General features: G+C 43.0%; 2 protein-coding genes across 3 annotated transcripts in view; one reads left to right on the top strand and one right to left on the bottom strand.

The window, feature by feature from the left end:
• The window catches only part of LOC143041040 (uncharacterized), a 59,686-nt gene extending 43,254 nt beyond the window's left edge, over positions 1–16,432 (bottom strand). The window contains exons 1-2 of the mRNA XM_076212643.1: positions 16,344–16,432; positions 11,125–11,278 (exon numbers count right to left, since the gene is read on the bottom strand). Coding sequence (XP_076068758.1) covers positions 11,125–11,239 — 115 coding nt within the window. The 5' untranslated portion in view covers positions 11,240–11,278; positions 16,344–16,432. The remainder of the gene's footprint in view (positions 1–11,124; positions 11,279–16,343) is intronic.
• LOC143041039 (ras-related and estrogen-regulated growth inhibitor) overlaps positions 1–16,675 on the top strand; it is a 47,394-nt gene that overhangs the window by 24,687 nt on the left and 6,032 nt on the right. For both annotated transcript variants that reach the window (XM_076212642.1, XM_076212640.1), the window contains exons 3-4: positions 12,845–12,981; positions 16,381–16,542. In XM_076212642.1, coding sequence (XP_076068757.1) covers positions 12,845–12,981; positions 16,381–16,542 — 299 coding nt within the window. The remainder of the gene's footprint in view (positions 1–12,844; positions 12,982–16,380; positions 16,543–16,675) is intronic.

Here is a 16,675-nt window from a genome sequence, read left to right as displayed (position 1 = left end):
TGGTGGAAGGAGGTGCACTTTTCAACTCCATTCACTTCAAGCGAATTTCATCCATCAAGGTCAATACAGACCTATAAAAAAAAACTTTGGGTATACGATTCCTGGTTATTTGATTCCCGAGCAAGGTTCGACAGCTGTATGGCCAACGGTCTTTTTTACCCGGAAGCCCAAACAGCGTATTTGTTGAAGACCACAATGGTGAAATTTCATGCGCGACCCAAGACTTCGTAATATGCGTTTGCAAGAGGACATCACCCTTGGCCTGAATAAAACTAATTGGCGTTATCCTCAATAAGGTACAGTACCCGTGTCACTCTGCCAAACAGAGTATAAGCGTCATAATTCCTTTGCTGCGATACACTTTATAGACTTTGTTTGGCTGAGGTTGTTTCGTGTAAGTTTGGGCATCACGTTCGTCTTGACCCCTTAGGCGGGCGACATAATTTATGGATTTTGTTCTGGCTAAGGACGGTTGTATGCAGATGAGAAGGTGGACTTCCGTCTTGACGGCGCAGACCCTCCATTCCCAGTTGACATGCTTCATGCGTCTTGTTGCTACAACTGAGAGTAGACCACTTTTAGATGATTTGATTGATTTATGGAATTTCAAGCTTAAAGGCCAAGCGCCGGAGCGGGTAGGCCATTCAGCGCAGACCACTTTTAGTCAGGAATGTATGTCTTCAGAAAAAGTAGTGCCCCCCCCCCGCATATATATATTATATATATTTTTTTTCTGGAGGCAGGCGACTATTCTGCCTACAGGTCGGTCCTGGGGAAGGTCTACCCCTCCCCCCGCTCCTCCCCCTCGCCCCCAACGCCCACCCTGCAGGAGGAGGCCACGTGTTCTGAGAGGAACACACAAGGAAGGGGGGAGTGGGAGTGGTAGCGTAGCCACTGTCGAGCTAAGTTTACTTGCAATGCACTCAACGGAGAAGGAAATACAAGCGGGGTGGTATCAACGTTGGATACCTCGACCACAGGCGATTGTGGACGAGAGGGAACTTAACGCCTTCCATGCCGGATGGTGCTTGTTCTTCGACTCTTGTCCATCTCCATGGCATCCAGTCAATATCGCAAAGAGGTCCGCCAGTCTCGATGAGCCCCTTTGAGGCCCCCGTGGCCCTCGTTCTTCCAGTCGGATTGCCGTCAAACGATGCCGTTTGTGTCCGCGGCACAGCCACGTTACAGAGAAAGGAGTCGAGACTGAAAGCCACGTTTCTAGTCACGTATACGTAACCACACAGTGACGCAATCGGTGTCTGCTCGTCTTCTAGTGCGTTGTCATGATGTAAACACCCTCGTTGCAATCACGCAATGATTCGACTCAACTTATGGCCGTCATATGAAAACGCACACGATTTATTCCATTTACTTTTTCGACCAGTGTGCCCGATTGGCTAGACGAGAACCATCTTTACCCTTTTTCATTCCCACAACAGGCGTCTCTTTCGTTTCTTCTGTGCTTAAACCAAGAGAAAACGGCACCTCGTTTCTTTCTGTATATATATATATATACTGAATTCGTGTCCTCTCAATAGGTCACTGACGGCTCGGTGACAAAAATGTAATCTTCCCCAGGCAGTGACAGTCACGTACTTAAATATTCACTTGATTTCAAAGAACACAAGAAAGGGACCGACGATGGGCACCTGCACGTAGCGGTTGTCTGAAGGACGTCGGAGAGGACCATCTCCCTAGCACCCGTCTCCGAAGCCCATCAACAATCGCCTCCACCTGGAGATGCAGCCCTGAGAGGCTGGTACTCTGTCTCCCGACCGGCCCAAGATCTCTATCAACTTCCAAAAAAATTCTCCACTTTTTTTATATAAAAAAATCTTTCATCGGGGCGACTGCTCCTTTACTCCTACTAGCAGGTAGCATAGAAACAACTCTAGACTCGTATAATACGAATAATAGCCAAGTGTCAAGCAATCGACTGTTGCAAAGTAGAAACCATTTTGGGCTGGTGTTCAATGGGGACGCGTTTGATTTACAAGACTTCTGACTCGGAATCAAGAATAAACGTCACCGAGATCGCTTTCTTCACTTCCTACAGGTTGCGGGGACGCTATATGCATTTAGCTGCCGGAAGAACCGGACGATGGTCAGTCATTCGTTCATTCTCTCAGACAAAAGATGGGAGGGACAGAGTTGTCCACTTAAGAGATCGTGGCTGCGTCATACAAATCGTATTATTTGCCCGCAGACGAAGATGAATCGAGTGTACACTCTGGGCTTGTAGATTCTCAGAGCTGGAGAAGGATCAATGTAGATATATGTTGACTGAGGTACCTGAGAAGCGGCCACGTAAAGAAGATCGGGACACCATCCAGTAGTGTTGTTGTTCCATTATGATGAGGGCAGGTCTCCAGGCCTGGTTCGGTTCGGTGAAGTTGTGTTTGGGCCACCTTTCCTAGCCCCATTTTCGTGTGGGATCGGCAGAGCTGATCCTAAATACGACTGCTCAGCCGTGTCCAAGCCGTGCTACTTTCCTAGGCCCTTCTTCGTGTGGGGTGGGCAGAGCGGATCCTATATACGGCTGCTCAGCTGTGTCCAAGCAGTGCTACTTTCCATTCTCGCACAGGACGACAGCTGGATCTACACAGACTATCGTGTGAGCTGTGACTAAAGGATGCCTGAAATCACAATCTCTTGCTCCGACCATCACGCACCATCGCCGGAGGATTATGCTTGTTAGTAAAAAAAAAAAAAAGTTATTGTTAGTGGGAGTGACGATGTCTCAATATGTTGTTAGTCTCAGTAACTTCCTCACTCTCGACGTTACCCAGAGGCACCACTTCGAGGTGATGAGGTTGCGCGCGCACACACACACACACACACACATTATATATATATATATATATATATATATTATATATATATATATATATATATATATATATATATATATATCCTTGGTCTAGTCCAAAGAAAAACAAAAGTTACGATTCATTTCTACTTCGCACATACTGTAGTGATAAAATTAAAAACGGGGTGGTTATAGGTTTCTTCCTGAGGGCGTAACGTATTTGCAGGGAACAGTTTCTACAGAAGGAAATTAAATGTGTTTTCAGAGTGTTCCCGAAGCTCAGATCCCCGGAAGGACTACCGATCCCAATTCGAAGTACGCGGAGGAGTCAGGACAAATTTTCATAAAAGCGGGTGTGAGGATTGCTTGTTTCGTGAGTACAAGATTAGGAGAGGTTGTCGGGAAAAAGAATAAGAACGAAGAAAAAGGAATAAAGTCGCGGTCTACAATACGACTATACTATGTGGTGGTTGCCCGTTAGGGTATTATAGATCTCACTGATCAGATCTCACCGAACCTCCAACTCGCTAGTGGTTTATTTGGATCAATGTGATCATCTCCCAGACTGGAACAGGGTAGACGTGCTCCACAAAGGACTAGCAAAAAAAAACTAAAAGAAAATAAGGGAGGCAGCCTACATCGCTTCCCATCCCTGCATCAACCATAAGGATAGGTTCATAAAGTTAGCAGGAACAGCAAGCAGCTTAATCATCAAGGATGTCAAGATGGATAAGGACAGAGAGGTAGACAGAAGGGCGCGCGAAATGGTCGGAGTCATTGGAGAAGTATAGAGGACGGATGAGGGTATGGAGGCGGATGGAGGGGGACATGGCTGTACATTTTCTGAAATTGTATGTACTTTGAGAATGTCCTGAAAAGGACGAAACGTCAGTAAATATAAAAAATCCAACTAATCTCTGTATTCACCTCACCACCTTTCCACACACACACACACACACACACACACACACACACACACACACACACACACACACATACATATATATACATACATATATATATACATATATATATATATACATATATATATATATATACATATATATATATATATACACACACACACACACAGAGCTTCCAATAGAGTTTCATAAAACAAAGGACTTATTTCAGGTGACACTTAACTCTGACCAAACATATAACCCATGCCTTGTGCACTTGGAGAGCCATGATTAAGTAGCCGTCACTGGCAGATGTTGGAATCCAACCGAGAGCCGCGTGTGGTGCGAAGAGAGATCGAAATCAACCCGCCACGGCGGTTGATGAAAGAAGTCAACAAGACCTCCGACTGGGCACAGAAATGGGAAATGAAACTTAACGCCGTCGAGCGCCGAGTGATACGGACGGGCGGCGAAGGCCAAAACAGGTCATACGTATGCGCCCAGCGGATGACGATGGATGGCGGTAAATTAGACTGGGTTACCTCTAACCACAAACGGATGAGGTCGACAGGAGACCTTTCGGACGAGACCGAAGGAAAAAATAATCAAGGTTGTTATTATTATTCTACATTTCATTCGTTACCCGCCCTGCGAGGTGGCTGAGCATGATCGCCTTTTGTCGGAGTTCAATGACCGAAAACCTCTATTTACGGCACGCGTTGACTATGTAGTTCTCTTCTAGTTCCTCTTCTCTAGGCACTAGAATCCGGTTCCCGTGCATAAAAAAACGAATACAAAGATAGATTCATCATCTATTTGGTCGAGGGATTTATTTACAATATTGGTTATTTCTTATATGTTATCTTGAGAAAACTCTGAACTGCACAATACCCGAATACTTTCAAAGGAAATTTAGTGTATTCACCGACTACGCGGTGAACGAAATTGTGTCTTCTTAACTCTAGGTTATAACTACTTCCTTGCAAATATTTATTATTATTATTATTATTATTATTATATCATTATTATCATTATCATTATTGCTGGTATTAACCTCTTCAACATGAAGTCCTACTTTATGGCTATAACAATGTCGTTAGGCAGAACAAAATATGTGAAGAGAGCCACTATACTTAGAGGATTAATGAAAGGATAGTAGCGTTAAAATGTTAGTTTGTAATTTAACTTTTTCGTACGTGGGTGGGTAGGTAGACGAAAATGTTCACGAGAAGAGACGGACTGGAGCGTGAAAAATCATATTAAATACTGATGGAAACGAGAAGTGTTTTTTCTTTCTTTCTTTTTTATCGAAACTAAAACAAGAGGAAGACGAAGGAGGAGATGGTAATGGGTGTATGAAACTTGCAGGGCAAAACTTCAACATTGGAGCAGGATTATTCTGGAGGTAAGAAGAAGACGAAGAAGAAATAGAAGAAAAAGAAGTAGAAATAGAGGAAGAATAAGAAGTAGAAATAGAAGAAAAAGAAGTAGAATTAGAAGAAGAAAAAGAAGTACAAATAGAAGAAAAAGAAGTAGAAATAGAAGTAGAAAAGTACAAAGAGTAGAAAAGAAAAAGAAGTAGAAATAGAAGAAGAATAAGAAGTAGAAATAGAAGAAAAAGAAGTAGAATTAGAAGAAGAAAAAGAAGTACAAATAGAAGAAAAAGAAGAAGCAGAAGAAAAAGAAGAAGCATAAGAAGAAAAAAAAGAAGAAAAAAAAACACTATTGGCTTACAAAGCGAAGAGGACGAGGAAAGAGTGGAAATCCCATGGACGGGTTTTGAGGGAGATGACAAGAGACGACAAGGCAGGGAAGAGGAAGGGGCGAAATTGGGAGTGCACAGCTGCGATACAAAAGTAATTGGTAATGGTAATGGGAAATAGGTAACAAGTTATTGGTAGATGCAAACCCATTTCTAAAACTGCCGCGCGTCGAGGCAATGGAAAGAACAAAGTTAAAGAAAACGGGAGTTGTGGAGGAACACGAGGAGGGGGGGGAACTGAGAAGATCCGTGCAGGAGAAATGAGGAAGGAGAGAGATATGCATTGAAGAAGTTGTACTGCAGGAGAAAATGCGAGTGACTAACGGAGATAATTTTCTCGAGCTGTCGATGGGAAAGGTTAGGGGTAAGGGAATAATTACAAAGTAAAAGATGAAGAATCGGAGTGGAAGAAGGTTGTATGGTGGGGGGGGGGAGTCGCTGATAATTATTTATTTATACTGTAGGTCTAAGAGTATGTCGAAGAGATTGTGGTGATCGTCACAGAACTTATTCGACTATTTCCTGTGAGGATAACAGGTCCACTATTCTGTTGCCGAGTGGACGTGTATATGTGTGTATTTGTCAAATCCTTGATGGGTTTTTGAGAATTCAATGGCGTGTGAAATTAAGTTGATGGGGGGTACTCTTGAAGCGATAGAGATATTCTAGTGACGTCAAGGAGTGGCGAATATCCAGGATTAGGGTGGGAAGTTGTCCGTTTTCTGTTTATGAGCGATCTAGCGGGGCGGCGGGAAACTCCGTCCATAGTACCTTCTAACATTTATCTCCAAAACACAAACAATACGATCCATAATTCAGCGTCAGGAAAGGAAAGGAAGTATGTAAGATTTGGCAATATGGAAGGTACAGAAGACGGCCTGTATCAGAGGCGGGCAACCTTTCTTTGTGTCCGTGCCAGATTCGTCCAACTCTTTGGAGGCAAAAATGTCTCATGTGATCATTTTTTTTTTTCTTTCATTTTTGGCATCGTAAGCATTAGATCTTTTCAAATGATAAAGTCACAATGGAACGGTGAAATGAAATATCATTGCAAGTGTGATTATTTATGTTACAAAAGGTTTAATCTATGTGAAATTAATGAGCGATTTTATCTAAAGGTTGTTCTACTTTGCTGATGGTGATGTTTACATATATATATATATATATATATATATATATATATATATTAGCGTTTAATTGTAACTGCCATATACACCCACACGATTTAAATATGCTATTTTGAACATCAGCAAAGATAAAATATTAATTCTAAACATCACAGCTTTAACATTAAGATGTTTTTACGGTGAATATCCATTACACGCTCGAGACCAGCCTTCTGTGGTGTAACATTTATATTATTTATATCTAAAACTGAACCCACATATAGCTGAACTTAGATTTTGCTTTGTAATTATTCATTTTAGTGAAACATGAAAGGATATGCGAAATGATGGTAAGGGAGTCTCACTATCGATGTATACAATTCATATCTTATTGAGTGAAATACAAAAATCACCAAAGAAGTTGAAGATCTATGTACTTGATTATTCTTTGTAGGTAAGCCTAGGGTTTCGAGTGTCGGAGAAAATAGTTGGGGCGCCAAGGTTGAGCACAAGTGCTCAGGATCTAAATAAATTTTTGACACTTTACACAACCTTTCCTTCTTTACTTCTCCAGTCCTTGAAACTCTGATCTATCGTTACAGTCATTTGCAACATCAGCCCTCCTAAACTGTAACGGGACACGCTTAGTCATTGATGTAGTGAGAAAAAACATCAATGTGGGGAGAACACTCAGTGGCGACCGTGCCAAGGATCGAGCTCACTGCGAAGTAATCACCCGCGCAGGTTTTCAAGATTTCAGTTCCCTGCGAATCTTAGTTTCGCAATGACAGTAAGCGAGTTACTGTATATTTCTCACAAGGTCAACTTTAAATAGAATGCTACTGAGCCAGGAAGGAAGGATGAATCTTTCAGGTTCCACATTTCACCCTAACGAAATGTACTTAAGGAGACGGACTCTGGCTAAAGAGTAAGAAGAAACGCAATCGTCACGCAAGGTCTTAGTGAGGACATTATCCCAAGATAAGAAGTTAGACCTCGACAAGGAGGAACTCCAGGAGGCAAAGTCCCTAGAGGAGCTCTCTCTCCGAGGAACAAACGACCAAGATGGTGGAGCAGGAGGCGATCAAACCGGACTCTCCAGAGTATGAAGAGTCAATGAAGAATAAACTAAACTGAAATAATAAGAGGATATGGTGAAGGATGACATGGACGTCCTGAGGTAGTTCATCGTCGGGAGGCAAGTCCTAAAGAACAATTGTGTAAAACAAACCCAAAAAGGAGGATCCACAACCAAAGGAGGCCAAAGTCCGCTAATGGCGTAGTTAAGTCCCCAGCGGGGATCACCCCCCCCCCCTTTTTTTTCCCTTTCAATTTCATTTGCACCCTTTTTTGTGAAGGATCACACCAATGATTTATATTCCAGTCTGTGGTGCATCAGATTTTCTAACCCCCCCCCTCCCCACACACACACCTCTCCGTCCATGAAATGAAACGTCACTCCTCCGTTGGTCATACTTCTGCGCCTCAAAACTTCTTGTTCATGTTCTAATCCCTAGTCCTCGTCTTTCTCTATTTTTTTTCATTCCCCATCGAGTAAATCAGTGATGACCTCTGTATTCTTGTAAATTTCCAATACTTCACATTTAGTATCAACATTAATTTTCAACACCTCACTCTAGTTGTAAATTCTGCCATGCCATTTCCAAAAAATAGATAAACAAATAAATAAAACACAAATATGCAAATCAATAAATGTATAAATAAATAAAATAAATAAAAATAATAAAATAAGTTTAACATAAATAATGCAAGATTCTATACCTTCTCTTCATGAATACAGATGTAACTCGTCGTTCCTTTCAACATATCATTTACATAAGGAACATTGCTGGAGCTTACACTGACCCATGTGAGATTCCACTAGTTACTCCATCCTGACATACTATCCTTTACTACTATTCTCATGTATCAGTTGTAGGAAGTCTCCCACCCATTCCAGTGGTTTCGTCCAAGTCCTCAAATGTCCAAAAAAGTAGCTTGCGAGTTACCTTGGCAAAGGTCCTTGAGATCTAGTCACGCACAACTCGCCCGTCCAAATTGATTGTCCGATTCCTCTAGACCAGTGGTTCCCAACCCCAGGGTCGCGAGGGTGTTTTTGAGGGTCGCCAGAGTCTTTTTTAACTTTTTTTTCATTCAAGTTTCAAATGTATTTAAATTCATTGTGCTAGTAAATATAAACTGAACTATAAAAACGAAAGTTTATCAACATTATGCAAGTACGTAGAAATATAACATGAAATGGTTGAATTTATTATTACAATTAGGGTCGCGACTCCAGGCTAAGAGTGGATTTAGGGTCGCAGCCATAAAAGGTTGGGAAACACTGCTCTAGACCCAGCTTTTACAATTCTCTCATACAGTTTAGTTATGTTGATCAGACATTTTACAAATTGGAACTACATTGGCCCTCTTCTAATCCTCAGGCACTATACCTTCTTACAACTAATGTATATCTAATTTGTAAATCTTACTTGCTAGTTTTGTGTGCTTGTGCTTGCGCGTTTGTGAGTGCACGCACGTGCACAAACGCGCGTTTACCTGTGCACGGTATGATCCTTCATGTATTCATACAGGAGAAGACGATCCAAGGCTTTGCTGTTGTGACATTGTCAAGTTTCGTACGAGAATAATTTAGTCTGCAGCACAAAGTGTGTTCTCTGATAGTAATCTAATCCTGTGGTTAGCCAAGCCCTCGGCCAAGAAGCAACTCTCGACCACCAGAATCCACCCGAACCCTCCCTCCCCTCCTTTCCCCTCCACTCCGCCGTTTCCTCACTCCATCCTCAACACAGATCCGCCTCCCATCCACCCGGTCTCCCCACCCCCCACACCGTCGTGGTCACACCTGCCGCCCCCAGCGCTAGTTTCAAATGAAACTCGTTTCAGCAACGTTTCGTAAGTTTTCTTTTTCTTATTGAGAGGATACGTGAAATGAGAGTGATCTGAAAAAAAAAGATAAGGTAGACCAATATTTGTTTTATGAAAAAAATAAATAAATCCAATTCCTTACATTACCTTATTGCTCTGTCACATTATTCAGCCCAGAGGAGGACCTCGCGTTAAAATGATTAGGAACATATCAAGATCCTTTACGATGATGACGCCCTTCACAGATTTTGTTATGGCGAATGGTAAATGCTTTGTTACGATGTAGACAGATTAGCTAAACCCACGCTGAAGGGATTAATACCCACTTCGTAGGCTGAATTTGTAAATTCACTTTTTCAGACTTCATAAATTGGGTTAAAGCGATTTTGATCTTAACGCCTTCCGTACTATAATGTTCTTCTTTTATTTTGTGATGTCGCTCAGTAAAGTGAGAGTGAGCCTGTAGGATAGAACCATCACCTCCCAAACCTCTTTTCAGAAATTACTGCTACTCTTACCAAGAGAGGCTTAGGCACCTTAACTTACACTCTCTGGAAAGACGCAGAGTGCGGGGTGATCTAATAGAGGTGTTAAAGTGGATCAAAGGCTTTAACAAGGATGATGCGAGCAAGGTCATCATATTAAAACAACAGGGCAGGACCCGCAGTAATGGTTATAAACTGGACAAATTTAGATTTAAAAAAGAAATAGGCAAGAATTGGTTTACTAATAGGGTGGTCGACGAATGGAATAAACTTAGTAACCATGTAGTAAGCGCTGAAACTATCAGTTGTTTTAAGAAACGATTAGACAACTTTATGGATGGGGATGACAGGTGGTGATGAATACGGAGCTGGCTAGTGTAGGCCTTATGGTCTCTTGCAGTCTCCTTCATTCTTATGTTCTTATGTTAGATTATACAAGATTCCTTCCAGTTTATCTTAATTTTTTGCCAACATTTTCAAGTACATTTCTGATCGCAAGGTTTCTCCAAGTTCCTCGAAGAGGTGGGGGTAGCCCACTGTAGAAGTAAGAATAGAGGTCTAATGCGCACAAAAATCTATTCCTATAACGAATTCCGGAATTCCGAGTCCAAACACTCAAAATGCAGACTCCGATTTCTCAGAACTGCAGGTTGTATTTCACCAAACCTTGACTAAGACACATTTCTGAATTACCGGTGATGGACACGAGTGAATACTGCCTCTTCCAGGAAACCAGATATGAACACATAAAGAGACCTTTGTGGTGGTGATGTGTGGGCGAATTGGGGGTTGGGGAGCTCGGGGGTGGGGGTGGGGGGGTGGCGAGGATCTAAAGGCCTCGCCTGGATTGATTAAGAACCACCGGAGGGGGCAACATGACACGTTGGCAACAGTAACTCGACCCACCAGAAGGCGTAAGAACGTTCGGGCAATACCTTGTAGTCGACCTCGAAGGATCCTGCTGAAGATCTTGCACTCGATCTCAATACGGTGGAGTCCCAGGTTGCTCGGCCGTATCGTAAGAGAGACAAGGTCAAATCCCGGGATGGACACACAACTGCGTACTGCTTGTAAAATTTCATACGTATGTTTGCACACTCCAGGCTTGCCTGATGTCTTGTTCTGATAACACAAAGAGAGTCCATCACCTTCCTACTACATGCACACTAACCTGAAACCCTCAGTGTATCCACACAGGCATGGCGAAGCGAAGACACCCCATCGGGCCTCCTAGGATCTCCCTCGAGGTTCTTCACCGAGCGTGGGTGGACTGTCCACAGTAGCATGACGGTGGCGTTCTTTAAGAGCCTTAGTCAAACAGACACCTGGCGAAATAGAAATACGTCTCCTTTAAAAACTCCATCCCGTCTAAAGCCATTCGATTCTACTGAAGCTTCAGGAACTGGGAGCATGTAAAAAGTACAAAAATAACCTCGGGTGGAAAATCACGGTTAACTCGACTTTCCAAGACGACATATCTATCTCCTCTGATGCAAGACGGTTTTATTAGTCCTCGAGATAACCAGAGGAAGGGCAGGGTAATTGAAAAATTATTGAACGTTCAAACAACGTTCAAGTCCCCACAATGACACACGACTCGCTTGGCCATTTTAATGCAATATGGTTCGTCTGTTATTCTGGCTGACGATGGCCATTTCTCTTTGGCTGAGGGACACCATCATCAATTTATTATCATTTACTATTTACCCGTTTGTTTATTATTTGACTATACCTATGCATTTATTTGTTTTATTTATTATTACTTATATTATTATAATTTCTATTCTATCTTATTTATTTTATTTTTTTATCATTATTATATTTTTTTCGCACCCGACCTAGTTATGGACCAAAAGGTCTCCTGTCGACATGCTCCGCCTTTGTAATCCTTTGTAAATCCTTTGTAGTCGGCCCTTCTAATGCACTGTAAGCATTCTAATTATACTATCGATGTTTTAATCATATAACGTTTCAATCAAATTGTCACCATTCTATGGGGAGGATTTTGGTTCGAGTGTGCAGATGTTCTTTTGGGAGTGGTATTGGCGTGTCTGGTTATCATTTACAATTTTTTATTCAGCATAATTTGTAAAGTGTATTTTGCCAATTATTTATTGGGAACCAAGTCGTGGAGACACTACGTCCTACCTCCAGGGGGTCTCTCTGCCAACAGGAAGAGGAAAAGAACCCGAAGAAGATCACAACTTTTCATCGAGTTCGACCCGTTGCAAGAGAACACAACCCGACCTCCATAAGGCGTTGCGGCCCCCAGAGACCGGTACCTGGTCTCCGGGTCAGGCTCAGAAAATCCCTGAAAAAGTGACAGCATAAAACTTATGCTGCCAATACCCCATACAGGGTAACCCAATGCCTCAGGAGTATACAAGTACTGTTTGTGTCGAAAGCAAATGGCCCTGAAGTACACAATACGGATCGCAACGTCAGATTATTAAAGAGATCCTAGCACATGTGTGCGTACGCTTCCCCTAATTACATCATATTTTCTACTTTATAATGTATACAATATCATCGCCATCATAATGATAATAGTACATAATTATAATAATTTCAATATATGGTTCAACATGTGATCTGTCAACTAAACAAAGATTATTTTATAACTACTGTAATGATTTTATTTTGACTTAGTTTTTATCGACACTATTGCTGTTGCTGTTCATTCTTATATTTCATGTAATAATTTTTGTACTGTTACAACCTCCAACATTATCATTAGGTTGCATACATGCACCAGAAATGCCCTGTCCTCTTTATACGAGGAGTTACTTCGATAAATGCATCATCATTACCACTTTCTATCATCACCATGATTATAGTTTTTTTTTTATCAACATTGCTATTTTTATTACGATCCTTGTCACTTCGCACAGCGCTGGTGGTCCGGTTCATCACGAGGCGCTACATCGGGGAGTACGACCCAACGCTCGAGCGCATCTACCCGTGCACCGTCGTTGTCAGGGGAAACCTCGTCTCCTTCGAGATCCTCGACTCCGCCGGACAGTCGCAGGTGAGGCAGAAGTCTCCAGAGAAGCAGGACCTCTGGGTAAAGAAAGTTCTCTCCACAGGAAGGCGCGTGTGTGTGTGTGGGGGGGGGGTTCTATGGGGAGTAGGGAATGGGTTTCCATGTGGAAGGGTGGGGGGGAGGGGACGAGTTTCCGTGGGGAGATGGGAGACTGGGAGGGAGATGAGTTACCTGGAGGGGTGGGAAGAGAAGAACTGGTGGGAGGGAAAGATGCATTTCCACGGGGAGAGGGGAGATGGGATGTCATCAGGAGGGATACGAGTTGCCCTGGGGGTTGGGGGGTTGGAGGAGATGGATTGCTACCGAGAGGAGGGGTGGAGATGGGTTTCCATGGTGGGAGGGGTCAAGATATATTTCCATGGCGGGATAGATGGGTTTTTATGGGGAAGACTGATTTCCATGGGGAATGCAATGGGTCTTCTTGAGGGGAGATGGGTTTCCATGAGGAGAGGAACTGGGTTTCCTTGGTGGAATGGTAGATGGGTTTCCATGGGGGAGATGCGTTTTCATGGGAGAGGGTGGAGATTGGTTTCCATGGGGGGTGGGGGGTATAGATGAGTTTCCATGGGTGGGGACGAGACGGGGTTTCTTAGAGGGAAGGTACGCTTCCAGGGGACGATGAGTTTTCATGGAAGGGTGATGGGTTTCCATGGGGTGAGGGGAAAAGGGTTTCCATGGAAGGGCGATGGGTTTCCTTTGTGGGGGGGTGATGGGTTTCTATAGGGAGGAGGAGGAGGGGTTTCCATAGGGGGGAGGGGAGATGGTTTTCCATGGGGATAGGGAGATGGGTTCCCATTGATGGGAGCGGAGAGATGGATTTTCATAGGGGGGAGGGAGGGGTTTCTGTGGGGGCGGGGTGAGGTGCAGAGGTACCGTCCCCCAGGTCCTGCAGTGGACCATGTAGTATGTCCCCCCCCCCTCTACTGAGTAGTTTTGAAAAGGGATTTAAGTTTAGCCATATTCACAGTATGATTATTTGCAGCATGTACGAGTTACCACATTCTCTTTCGCTACGTCTTCTTTGAGCTGTCAACAAGCAGTTCCATTCAACTAAGGGAAACAACAGCCTCCGCGACGATTGGGGTAAACAATTTAAGCTCAGAGGGAGAGAGGGGAGAGCGAGGGCGAGAAGAATAACAGCGTCTGTTTCCCGTCCGCACCTTTCTCTCAACACTGTGGCGATGCTACTGTAGGAATAGAAAGAGTTTTTGGTGAATTCGTCTCCTTTATTGTAAGGTACGAGTGAACTGGTTTTACATGCGGCAGGAACCGACATATATATATATATACCGCGTGGGTAGTCACCCGTGGTGCGTAATTACATAATTGCATTGGATTAGGTTAGGTCGGGTCAAGCAGGGGGGCACTGTCAAAGTCGCGTCAGGTCATGGGCGACATGACGCGCGTTCCATGCCACGTGGTTATCGTGGTGTGTACAACACTTCCTTTGCGTTTTCCCGTCAGCCATTCATTCATTCTTTCTCTTGCCACCACGAACACCTTTTCGAATAACCGGGAGGGGATAGGAAGGGGGACCGAATTCCACACACGATCAGAGTTGGATTTCGCGCGGACAGTGTCCTCTTTCACTCGTCATCAAGGGACAAAAGAGCGCGACGGCGGCTCTTAAGTCCGCGGACGAACTGGTTTCGATCTGTGTGGCTCAGGTGGCGTGGCCGCTAATCTCCCTATGAACTGGAGGGGAAGCCCGAGCCCGCCTTCAGCTCAGAAACCGAAAGGACAGAGTTCCTTGTAAGTACACACGCTTGGAGGCAACAACTCTCTATGCGTAGAATACACAAACAAACATATCGCAAACAAAAAATAACACAACTACATGCACAAACACCATTTTTTTCTTCTACCGAAATTATTCACATTTTTAACTTTCTCTCCTACTACATCTCATTTCAGTTTACCTGCCACTAAAATTATTTCCAATTTCTCTATCTTTCCCCATGACTAGGCCTCCTACTAATTTTCTAACTTTGTTGGATGAGGATAAGAAAAATAAATATCCTTACGTAACCTCACGGTTACACATATTAATCCCAGCCTCCAACCCCAAGTCTCCTGTCCGCCCCTCCAAAGCCACGACACCACGAAATAAACATCCTTAATCTTCCGGTGGCAGAAGCCTTCTTTTATACACAACTATCTTTTCATTTTCAAACAGACATCTCTTTCCCTTCCACAACTACCGATCCCGCGCGAGTGGGTGGTCTGTCCTAGCTAGTCCACTAGTCCACAGAATCCACTTGGCCAGGCTTCGGTGCAAACACCATCCCGACTCTCGATGTTACCAGAGGCAGCTGGATGACCGCATCGCTGATAAAATTGCCCTGACTGTAACACTTCATTCCATACTATATCACACATTATGAATGACCAGTCGTGGGCGTTGCGATAAGTAAAGCGATAATATCGCTTTAACCGAAAATTTATCGTTTATCGCAAGACCGGAAAATTTATCGCTTATATTTATCGCTTTCAAATTTCCCGCGATAAATCCAGCGATAAAGTAGAAGGAGGTTACAGGCTCATTGTTACGCGGCAAACAGATATGGTGTTTTAAGTGTAAAAAAGAGGTTTTTAAATGCATAAGTAGCAAAAATAGAGTATTTTTGGATTTATCGCAGGATTTATCGCTTATCGCTTTAAGGTATCTTGGAAATTTATCGCTTTATCGTTATAGGACTTGGCGGAAAAATGTATCGCTTTATCATTATCGCTTTATCGCAAAATTTATCTTTGCCCACCACTGTGAATGACTGCATTGTACACAATTAAGCATGCAAACAACACAATAAGAAATTTGTGGGGGAAACCCCCATTCCAGCCATGACGTTCCTCAGGGAGACGGGGCTGCTCGGCCAGATTGTCTAGGCAACAACAAGAGTGTGCACTTGTAAACAAATATTTAGTTTAATGTCACGCACTCCCTTTGGTAGAAGTACTTTTTGAACAGAAAATTCAATGTAGTACATTGCTCTTACTACGAACTCGCTTGATACAGTCACGAATTGAACTCTGCCAGGCACGTCTGGAACTGGCTTTTCTCCTCAAAACAATAACAATGACAATAAATAATAATAATAATAATAATAATAATAATAGCAATAATAATAATAATAATAATAATAAATTTGACAATAACAGTGATGATAATAACATTCCAATAACAGTGGCAATGCTAATGCTTACAGGGATAACTATAGTAACTTATATGATGATAAAATGGCTAATACTGATGAGAAAAAGTAAACATACAAACAATGACTGCAGCACCGTCCCCGATATCAATGATAGCTATGTTAACAACGGGAATCTAAATACTAATACGATACCTGGTTCTTCTTCCTCCTCCTTCTCCCCCTCCTTCAGGAGAGCGACAGCGTGCGACTCGAGTGCAACATTCGTTGGGCCGACGTCTTCGTCCTCATGTATTCGGTGGCCGACAAGTGCAGCTTCGACGACTGCAACAGGCTCAAGTTCCTCATCAACTACAACAAAAGAAAGAGAAGAATTTCAGCCCCTTCGTCCAAGGTGATGTAAAAATTAAACGAGCATTTCGCCATCAGGTATCAAAATGCTATTTGGCACCATGGGAAAGTCAAAGGTGCAGAAGAGGGCATTTCGTTTAAAAAAAAAAAAAAAAAAAAAAAATAATAATAATAAT

The sequence above is a fragment of the Oratosquilla oratoria genome, chromosome 30, assembly GCF_046742065.1.
Source record: "Oratosquilla oratoria isolate Oo_2021 chromosome 30, ASM4674206v1, whole genome shotgun sequence".
Lineage (NCBI taxonomy): Eukaryota > Metazoa > Arthropoda > Malacostraca > Stomatopoda > Squillidae > Oratosquilla > Oratosquilla oratoria.
The sequence above is the reverse complement of the archived record's forward strand: the minus strand, read 5'-3'. Positions and strand labels throughout refer to the sequence as shown.